This window comes from Gossypium raimondii, chromosome 8 (genome assembly GCF_025698545.1).
Source record: "Gossypium raimondii isolate GPD5lz chromosome 8, ASM2569854v1, whole genome shotgun sequence".
Taxonomy (NCBI): domain Eukaryota; kingdom Viridiplantae; phylum Streptophyta; class Magnoliopsida; order Malvales; family Malvaceae; genus Gossypium; species Gossypium raimondii.
In genome coordinates, this window is record NC_068572.1 from 10350894 (window position 1) to 10361754 (window position 10861).

Below are 10861 nucleotides of genomic sequence, written 5' to 3' on the forward strand. Positions count from 1 at the left end.
CCTGTAAGATTTCATTCCCTAATTATTCTACACTCAACAACAATTGGTCAATCGTGTAAAGAATTGTAGTTAAAAATGGGTTTGGTTGGATGGCAAAGATTTTTACCGTTTCAGATGTAATTTTGGTTCGAATCGTGTTATTGTTAAGAATTTCTCATCTTTTTATTTTAATACTATATTGTAAAGATGGATGCAAGGATTTATTCTAAAAGTAAGTATCCAATGCTAAAATAAACAAATGAAAACCAACCAATCATGAAAGCGAATGTAAATGGCATGATATTTAAGCTTTAATAATTATTATGACAATTAAAAAAACAACAACAATAAAGAAGACCTAATTAAGGTTGAATCAAGCAGCATAATCCATGTCATCCAACAAAAATAACTTGGAAACAATTAAGGAAACTTCTTCTAACTTTTGATTTTTAGATTTGGGAATAAGACAGCTCAACTTATTTTTTATTAGCTGCAAAACTTTGTAATTTTCTAGTCTAAGTATTACAAAATCCTGTATTCTAATTTTTTTAAGAAAATGGATAAATTAATTTCTATATTTTGATCAATAAGAAAAATAGTTTATTCGTTAAAATTGCATCATTAAATATTTATTTTGGTGTTTAACCTTCATTCTTTACACATTTATGTAATTTGGTCTCTGCTCTTTTTATTGGAAGAAATTTAAAAAATTAGAAACTAATAAGGCTAAAGGGTCAACAAGGACTTAACAATTTTTTTAAAAATCAATTAAGCCCTTTTAAAATTTAAAAAATTTAAAAATTATAAATAACAACCCAATAGAAGAGTAGGGTCAAATTTTTTTAAAATCTTATGACCATTAGATTTTAATGGGTTGGGATTGTTATTCTTTAATAAAAATTTTATAACTTTTGCTTATAATTTTTATGAGTTTTTTTAAAAAAATTTAAAGAGTTTAATTGATTTTTAAACTTGTTGCTAAGGGCTTTTGACCCTTTAATCTTACTAGTTTTAAAAATTTCTAATATTTTTGCAATAAAAGAGTAAGGGTCAAATTGAATAAGTATGTAAAGTTTGAGGACTAAATTTATTATTATACTTTATATATAAATACCAAAATTAAATAGAGAGGCTATTTTTCTCAATTATCTAATATTTAGCGATTAATTTACTCATTTTTCAATAAAAGGTTAAAATACAATAAAGATATAGTTAAAAAAAAAAAAAGGAAGAAAACAGTAGCGGGTGGTAAAAGAGAGTGCGTGGTTTGTGATTAGTGGGGGAGGCATTGTCCGTAAATGTGATGGTTAGTTTGGTTCGGTGGCGCACAACGATGGCTGGAGAACAGGAGCGGAGGGGGTCCTTACCGACCCTTCCCTTGATGGGTCCCGGCGCACCTTACATTCTCTGGTGTATTAAATATGTGCCAACAACGGAGGGTTCGTTGTTAAGTGAACCCCACCACCCTCCATATAACCAACTCTCTCCCTCTCTAAAATGATGAGAACGTGGAGTGTTGGACCCACACAACATTGCCCACCTTTTGATTGTCGTCAATGTCCATCATTTTTGTTAGCCCCGCCCTCCCCCCCCTTTGGTTCGCCAACTTGCTTTGGTTGATTAAAATATAAAATTAATTTCAAATGTCATGTAACACAAACATATAAGAACATGAGATGTCATCATCTTTAATTTTTCTTCTTCACAACTATATTCCCACGTGTTTAATTATAATTGGAGTGATTGCAATGTGACTAAAATGAATAAAAAAACATATGATTTATTTTTGATTTTGTAGACAATTAATATACACATCTTTAATTTGGGTTGAAGTAAATAATGGGATGGTATAGGAGTAGAGGCCAAGTAAGATAAACGTGATTGATTTATTAATCATGTAGGTGTAAAGGCTGGGATGGTATTAAATTATATTTCACACGAGAGTTCAAGTCTCCAATATTTTTGGAGGATGAAATTTGAACTGTACAAGGTTTAGTATATTTTAGGGTGAAACCATCAAAATATAAATATAAGTAGAAGATGAAAGGGGGATTCACATCTCGTTATATTTTAGCTTAAAGGAAGTAAAGCGGTAATTTTAACATGTTTGGACCTACCCTGGCGCAGCCCTAGTTTGGTTTGTTACGAAATTCAACAGTCCTTCTTTTTTACCAAAAATAATAATCAAGGAATTAGGTATGGGAATCAATTTGTCAAACATTGGACAAGAATTTTGCTTGCTAGACCCTGAGAAAAATTATATGAAAGGACAATGAAAATTAAATTACATTGAAATAAATAGTGTATGCATCAATGCCCTAATTACCTTTTCATGTTTGACTTAAACCATAACCCACCCTCATCCAAATTGAGATGGAAATAAAGATGTAAATTAGGGAATTACGCATGTGCTCAAGGTGGTTGCGTTGGACTTGGGAAAATAATCAAATATAGGAAAAAAAGCATAGTCAAAACTCTCAACCTCTCCTACAGTATTTATTTATTTATTTAAAAGTAAATGTGATATCTTTGAATTTAGCAATAGATGATGGTAATTACTCAGCACCATTTTAATATTATTCATTCCCCGGGTGGAATGGTAATTTCCCATTCCATTCCTTCCACTTGGTTAAGCCACGTCACCATCCCCAGAGGCTGCCATGTCACCACCTTCTGGGGTGCCCTCCCACACGTACGGCCAAGTCACTCCCTAAAAGCTCCTCTAAATATATAACCCTCTGCCCCTTCTCTAACACCAATACAATAATAAAAAATACAAAACAAAAACCCATATTGGTGCTTCCCCCATCTTGCTTTCTCTCAACAATATCAACTGAATTATCGGCCGACAGGTATTTCTCCCAATACCCAATTCTTCGGAGCATCCGGAAAGCCCAGAAATAAGTTGTTTCCGGCTTCCTCCTATTTGGTCAAATTTGTAAAGGGAAAGGGTGGACGGTAAAGATGCCAATGGCGGCGGGGGCAGCGACGCCGAGGGAAAGGGTTCAAGCTATGGGGCCAGCAGCGGTGGTACCGATGATGCAAGCTGTGCCGGCTGTTGCTGATGTTTTGGCCAAGGACACGATCATTTCTTGGTTCCGAGGGGAATTCGCGGCGGCCAATGCCATCATCGATGCTCTTTGCGGTCATTTGGCGCAGCTTCAAGGAGGGGGCGGTGAAGGATCCGAGTACGAGGCGGTGTTCGCGGCGATCCACAGGAGGCGCTTGAATTGGATTCCTGTGTTGCAGATGCAGAAGTACCACTCCATTGCTGATGTGACGGCGGAGCTGAAAAAGGTGACTGCCAAGAAGACCGGAGGAGGAGATGGAATTGGCAAAGAGGAAATGGAAGGTGGCGTTGGCGGAGGAGGAGAAGACGGCGGTTGTTTGGATGGTGTGAAAGAAGAAGAGAAAGTCGCCGAGGAAGTGGTGGAAAATGAAGCAAATGGGGAAGTTGGTGGCGAGGAAGAAGAAGATTCCCCTGACAGTGACATTACTGATTCAGGTAACCTCACGACTAAAAGAAAAAAGTGATTTTCTATTATAAAGTTTGATTGTTGTTCAATTATATATATATTTACATTCATTACGATTTGTTCCTCTGTTGAACTCATTTCTGATTGATCCTTTGGATCTTGCCTATTTTCTGGGTGTTTCCTTGTTGGAATTTTCAACGGAAAATCGGGCCAAGTTACTGGGATTCCTACGACCACTGTGCTTGAAAAATCCAAAACTCTGGACTTGGTTCTGTTTTCTTCCATTATTGCCAATCGATCAGTTGATGTCTTCAATCTCGATCAGTTTGGTTACTTGAATTCTTCAAATTTGCTTTCTTTCTGCTTTTTTCTTTTTTTTATCAATCAACCAAAAAGACAAGAGAAAAATATCGCCTTTTTTTGTCTGTTCTAGTGGCAGAGAGGCGTAAGGCATTTGAATCTCAATTTTTACAGTGTTTGGTCAAGCGAGAAATTGAATCTCTTTATACCCTTCTTTTTTTCTTTTCTCTTTCGTGTAAAAAGGCGCAATCATTTTCCTTCATTTTCTATCTAACCAAACAAAATGATGTATATTTCCAGGTTTGATCAGATATTCAACGTTTCCAGTGCCTTTTCAAAATTTTCTCTGACTTTGAATTCAACGTGGGGATTAGATCATGATGCAGGGTTTTCATTAAAAAAGTAAAAATTTCCTCCCTTTTTCTATAAGATTCTTCAAACTCACGGTTTCCCGGTAAAAAAACAAAAGAGATGTCGTACTTTTCACGAGATCAAAATTTACCCTTTTTTAATGAAAAAGGTGGTCTTTTATTAATATGTTTTGCATTAAAAAATGATTTTAATGATGAAAGAGTAATAGTACAGTAGTCATATACGGTAGGCATGTTCCCGAGGTTTAAGCGAGGAGTTTGAGGATTTCGAGGCCAAAACCTTAGAAAAAACAGAGAAAGGATTCGGCTGATTCAGTTTTACAGATAATTTGAGTTCTCCGCCCGGGGATGGTTCCAATGATTTTAATGGTTAGGCGGCTTCTCATCGCAACCGTCTAATCCTCCAACTTTTGCATCATCATGATATCACGTGGACCGTGCTGTTTGCTTGGGGTTAGTTGTAGCCTGTAGGAGGGGATTCACCTGACTTTCTCAACTAAACTTGCTCGACTCGAGCTGAGTCGACTCGGTTGACTGAGTTTGCTTTTCCCTGGTCATGTCGCCCTTTTGAGCGAGCGATCCAATGATGATCGAATTGAATTCCACGACAGGAAAAAAGGAAAAAAAAAGAAGAGTAAATTTGGTAGTGTTTGGAAAGCAGGTTATGGTATCCGACATGAGGACAAGCTGCAGTTTATTCTGTCCTTATAGTGTACCATCCTAACCTTTTTGTTCCAACTTTGAAATTAGTGTTCTAAAGGCCAATTTAATTAAAAGATAACACAGCTAAGTCCTACCTTAGAACTAATATTCTTTTTTTAATAATAATTCAATAAAAATAATGCAGGGTCACAGGAAATTCAACATGTTGAGGAAAACATCGACATTTGTTCTAACCATGAAGAATGTGATGCACGCCCTTCTCAAATCAAGCTGACGAAAGGTTTTTCTGCCAAGGAACATGTAAAGGGCCACATGGTGAGTTCATTTTTTTTTTTTCTTACTTATTTACTGATACCTGTAATAAGATATCTCGTTTTTTTATTTATTTACCGATACCCATAATGCAGGTGAATGTGGTGAAAGGATTGAAGTTGTATGAGGACGTATTCACCGAGTCGGAGCTGGCTAAGCTGGGTGACTTGATGAGTGAACTTCGATCTTCCGGCCAGAATGGGGAATTGTCAGGTGCCATCCCACTTTAAAGCCTTGCCGAATTGAGCCTGTTTTAGAAATATTATGATGAAGATTTGAAATAGTTATCCCTTCTGTTGTAGCTTTGTTTGAAACAGGTATAGTTAGATTCATGTTTCTGCTTGATGAATTCAATGATTACCGTAACTTACACTGGCTGTAGCCAAGTACTTCAAAAGAGGCCAATTTAGTTTTAGGGGTTTAGATTTGAAGTTCATTGGGGTGCGTTACGTGTTTATACAATGGTTGGTTGCCTTTTTCCTTTTCTTGTTTCATGTTTTAACAGGTTACCATCTTAAAGAATTTGTAGTGTGGATTGTTCATTTCATTAATCCGCAATTGCTTGTTTCAAGTGATATTCGACGAGAGACGTTTTGTCCGAGTCTTTGTTTAATCAACTTCCTACTGATTCTTCTGCTTTTCTGGATGACTAAGGTGAGACTTTCATTTTATTCAACAAACAAATTAAAGGAAACAAGCGAGAGCTGATTCAGTTCGGTGTTCCGATTTTCGGACACATAAAGGAGGAGCTGACAAGTAACAACCAAACAAGTAAGGCCCACCGCCGTGATACAGTGGTTCTGTTTGGTTTCTCTAGTTTCTTAATTTGTTCTTGATCCCTTGTGAATACTGTCAAGTACCTTTAATCAGCCCTTTCTTTCTAATGTTTTACAGTCAACATCGAACCAATTCCTGCTCTGCTTCAAGATGTCATAGAGCACTTGATCCAATGGCAACTTATACCTGAATATAAGAAACCAAATGGCTGCATCATTAACTTCTTTGATGAGGTATGCTTTTTTCACCTTTCTCGGCTATTTGTTCTGCGTACAATATCACCTAGGATTGAAGTTGTAGTTACGTTCCTTTAATGCAGGATGAATATTCACAACCTTTTCTTAAACCACCACATTTGGAGCAACCTATCTCCACTCTTCTCCTATCTGAATCAACAATGGCTTTCGGTCGAACTCTTACAAGTGATAGTGAAGGGAACTATAGAGGGCCACTCCAACTTTCATTGAAAGAAGGGTATCTCAAGAGTATATTCATTTGATTTGTCCTTCAGATTGGGCTGTCTCCCTCTTACATTGTATTTTACTGTTGTTCTACAGGTCTCTTTTAGTTATGAGGGGAAATAGTTCTGACATGGCAAGGCATGTGATGTGCCCGTCTCCAAACAAGAGGGTCAGCATTACCTTCTTCCGAGTCCGGCCCGATATTAATCAAGGTCAGTCACCGCCAACTACTCCCCAGTCTGGTGCCATGACTCTATGGCAACCAGGAGTACCAGGTCCATATGCAATGTCAAATGGAGTTCTTAGTGGCTACGAGGCACTGGATACAATGCCAAAATGGGGAGTCCTTCGTGCTCCTGTTGTCATGCTAGCACCTGTGCGCCCAGTGGTAGTGAGCCCCAGAAAACTTCCTCGTGGAGGTACAGGGGTCTTCTTGCCCTGGACTATGGGATCAAAAAAACACACCAAGCACCTTCCACCACGAGCCCAGAAAGGAAGAATGCTCGCATTACCTTCTGCTGTCGAAACACATGTATCAGAGTCTACTTCTGAACCAAGCAACAATCTCAAAGGGAAATCAGAGTAAGTTAAAGCTTGAGGCAACAGCCCTAGGGCCAAAGCAACATGAATCGTCATACTTCTCGCTCTGAAAGAGCATTTACTTACTGTACAAATGCGGCTCAAGTGCTGTAATGTTTGTTTTCCCCCCTTTTTTTTTCCTTCCCTCAGCAAGTTTAGATTCTAGCCGCCATTACAATACCTGTTGAACATCATGGTAGGGCTTTAGAGGTAGTTTGAGCTTTAAGTTTGAGTGTGAATTAGCTCTACTGACGACCTCCGGGATTTTGTATCAAGTTGTCCAAGTTATTTATATTTTAATCTTCTTTTACATACAGATGGTATTAGTTTACTTTTTGGTTATGTAATTCATATCTTTACCATCTATAAAACTGATATTTGTGTTCTTTCTTACCAAAGCCAGGCTTCAACATAGCATCCTCAAACCTGGAACTGGAAATGTTGTTTCCCACCTCATGTAGCCCTGCATAAATTACGAACAGGCAACCAGAGTATTTCTTGAATGGTTCTGGAAATAAATGAAAATCATATCAATTATGAACATTTATTTCTTCAATTTCATTTCAATCAAGTGTTAGAAGCTACACAATCATAGAAGATAATTTGCGTTTCAAATGAAAAAGGAAAATGAATCCTCCGCATTATAAAACACTTGCAGGGGACAAACAGTAGAATGCTTTATATGCAGATAAAATGAATTCTATGGGTAACAAATATCAACAAATTTCATCAAGCTTTAACCGGTTCGTCATCAATCTTCAATATCCCAGCTCAAATCCTCGTCTTCTTCTGCAGTACTAAGTCGCTTTCTCAAATCAGCTCTATTCAAAATTGAATTACCACCATAAGTCCCTTTCATATCATCAATGCTACTGAGATCCTCGATTTCATCCCACCCAGGATCCTCCTCACCAGGCATTGAAGGGCGGCTTGACAAACCATTGTCATTACTAGATTTCTTACGATCATCTTGCTCTTCGGAAGCTACTTTCTCTACTGATTTCGACACTGAATCTTCCTTGGATACCCCATCATCCTTCTCTGAATTAACTTTCTCGGTCACCACATTGCCAAAACTTGATTTTTCATCAGCATTTCCCTTCTTTTCTGCATCATCACTCTCCACTCTCAGTTCCTCAACAGGATTCTTTTGCTTAACCTTCTCAACTTTCTCAACTTGCTCCTTATTCGCTGGAAAATCACCATTAGATTCCAAATTCACAGCTTTTCCTTCCACAATTTCATCATCTTTCTTCAAAATCGGGTTCGACCCGACATTTTTAACATCCACCTCTTCATCATCATCGTCATCAACATCCCAACTCAACTCCTCATCCTCATCGTCCCTTGATATTGCTCTCTTAACAAGCTTAACCCTCATATCCTCTGCTACCTGAAGCTTATAAACCCTATAAAAATACCTACACCAAAATGTCTCATGATCAACCCCATCTGAAACACCAACAACCCTTTTATAAATACTCTCTATTTCCCCATTCTCTTCCATCAATCTCTCAATCTGTCCCTTCTTATCTTCCAAATTGAACCCTGATTTCCACTTCTTATAATCCTCCAAATCCTCTGGCTCTTCACCGTAAGTACTAATATCTCCTTGAATTGCCCTTAATTGAGCATCGAATCGGCTGTACCCTCTCGAGTTCAAACCACGTTGAGTACTGAAACTTCTGCTATTGCTTTCGGAGGAAGGTGAATCAGATTCGTTAGTGGCGGCTAGGATTACATCCCTGCCTTGATTGATGATCTGAACCGTTCCTTTTAAAACTGTGCTCCCTAACTCGTCAATTGCGTGCCCAACGTTGCCTAACGAGCCTTGCGCTACCTCGATTTCATTTTTCAGGCCCGTCCCGAATTCCTGGAGATCGCGACGGTAGACTTCGATTACGGATTCCGATCTGCTCGCAATCGTTTTGACTAGATCGCCGAAGCTCCAGCCGGTAGGGTTAGAATCGGACTGCTTAGGAGGGGAATCGGGAGCAGAGTCTTGGTCTTTCAGGGAATTGGATTCAGATTCGGGATCAGGAGGGTACGGATCGTCCGCGAAAATTGATTTGAAGAAATCCATTAAGAAAAGTTAGGGTTTATCTCAGGATGGGGTTAAGAACTGATTAGGAATTTGGGGGTCTTTTTCGGCAAGATGTGAAATCAAACAGAAATTGAAAATTATAAATTTGAGGGAAGAAAGGCATAATTCCGATTATAGTCCTTCAACTATGTTAACATTTGAGATTTATTTTTTTATTTGCCATAATTTAATCCTATACTTTTATAGTGTTACTATTACTAATTATAAAACAATATATGAATTTTCTTTAATTAATTCATCATGCAAATTTCTCTGCGCATTAAATGTATTTTTTTTCTTTTGGAGATAACAAGTTATAACTTAGGATTGGCTAAATTACTCGTACATGTAAAAAAGAGAGTTTATTGACTTTTTTTATTTTTATTTTGAGGAATAGGTGGTTTTAATAAATAAATATATTTTTTAATTTTTAATTTTAATTTATATTTGTAATTAATAACTTTTTATTTATAAAATCATATAATAATTATGTAATTGTATAATAATATATATTTTACATATATCGTTATGTTAAAAATATTTAAAATTAATAACTCCTTTATATATCATATAAACGTCAACTAAATTTTTCATATATTTTTCTTTATATATAATATTTATATGTCAAATATTTATTTTCTCCACTATGGATATGGTGATTTCTAATATTATAAAATGAATTAATTATTTCAAATATAATTATTATTTTATAAGTAAAATATTTCAAATATCATTGTTTTTCATCTACATTGTGGGTATGATATTTCAAATATTTTTATATGTGCAATATTTCAATTTATCATTTCAAATGTCATTATGTTTATATGTGATATATTTTAAATGCACATACAAAAATATATATAATACTAAAATTTACTACACACATGATATTGATTGAAAATAAATATTACACATATAAAATTTATATTTACTAAAAATAATTATATTTATAATAATTATTTGATTTTATAAATAAAAAAGTTATTAATTAAAAGATGAATTAAAAATAAAATTTGAAAACAATATATTTATTAATTAAAATTAAAAAACTTAAAATAAAAATTACAAATGTGTTTAGAAGAGGAATTCAACTTGAGTTTTAAGGATAAAATCATTATTATTTAACTATTTAACCAAGGGAGCTACTATGTTAAAAATAGGCTTAATATAAGATTTGGCACTTGAATTTGGCATTTTTTCCTAATTCAGTACCTAAACTTTTTTTGGTGCAATTTGGTAGTTACACTTGCCAACCGTTACACAAAATACTCCAAAGCGCTAACCGTGTTAATTTTTTTATGAGGTGGCACACATAGTTGACATATGGCATATGAAGCTATCACAATTTCAGACGTGGAAAATACATAAAAATTTTAAATTTTAATTTCTTGATTACAAATTAATCTTTTTTTGAGAAATTCTTTACTAAAACTTAATCAATTTCTTTCAAAAGTTAAACCCTAAACTATACAAAAACTATATCATTCATCTTCTTGATTTCTTTACAATCAAAGAAAGAAATCAATATCAAGTAAGATTTGTATTTTATATTGAGTGGGTTTATTGATTTTTTATTTGAAAATCTCTTTTCTTTTTTTTTTTTTTATAAACCCTTTTTCTAATTTTTATTTATGAGTTTTTTGTTAACCATTGAAGGAATAGATTGTGTTTTGTTGTTGAGATATCGGGTTTTCAATATTTGAAACCTTAAATATGTTGTTATTTTAAACTACGTTTTGTATTTGGATTAGATTTTTTATAGGTGCTAAAAGTAACATGTTTTAATCTCATTCTCAATGCGTTTTTAGCTGATTATTCGATGTTAATAGTGAATTTTATGCTCCTAATCCTTTAAATTCA

At 35.3% G+C, this 10861-nt stretch overlaps 2 protein-coding genes across 3 annotated transcripts; one reads left to right on the forward strand and one right to left on the reverse strand.

Moving 5' to 3' along the window:
- The first annotated feature begins 2730 nt into the window (after positions 1-2730).
- On the forward strand, positions 2731-7232 carry LOC105790757 (hypothetical protein). Of its 2 annotated transcripts, XM_052634201.1 has the most exons (8): positions 2731-3484; positions 4974-5104; positions 5197-5314; positions 5404-5418; positions 5756-5872; positions 5996-6111; positions 6198-6352; positions 6436-7232. In XM_052634201.1, the coding sequence occupies exons 1-8, from the start codon at positions 2944-2946 to the stop codon at positions 6923-6925; spliced, it is 1683 nt and encodes a 560-aa protein (XP_052490161.1). In that variant the 5' UTR covers positions 2731-2943; the 3' UTR covers positions 6926-7232. The 2 variants fall into 2 exon arrangements, with proteins under 2 accessions (XP_052490161.1, XP_012473958.1); XM_012618504.2 differs by lacking the exon at positions 5404-5418.
- Positions 7233-7452: 220 nt separating this feature from the next.
- LOC105790758 (uncharacterized) lies at positions 7453-9088 on the reverse strand. The gene has a single exon (XM_012618507.2). The coding sequence runs from the start codon at positions 8999-9001 to the stop codon at positions 7670-7672; it is 1332 nt and encodes a 443-aa protein (XP_012473961.1). The 5' UTR covers positions 9002-9088; the 3' UTR covers positions 7453-7669.
- Between the last annotated feature and the right edge of the window lie 1773 nt (positions 9089-10861).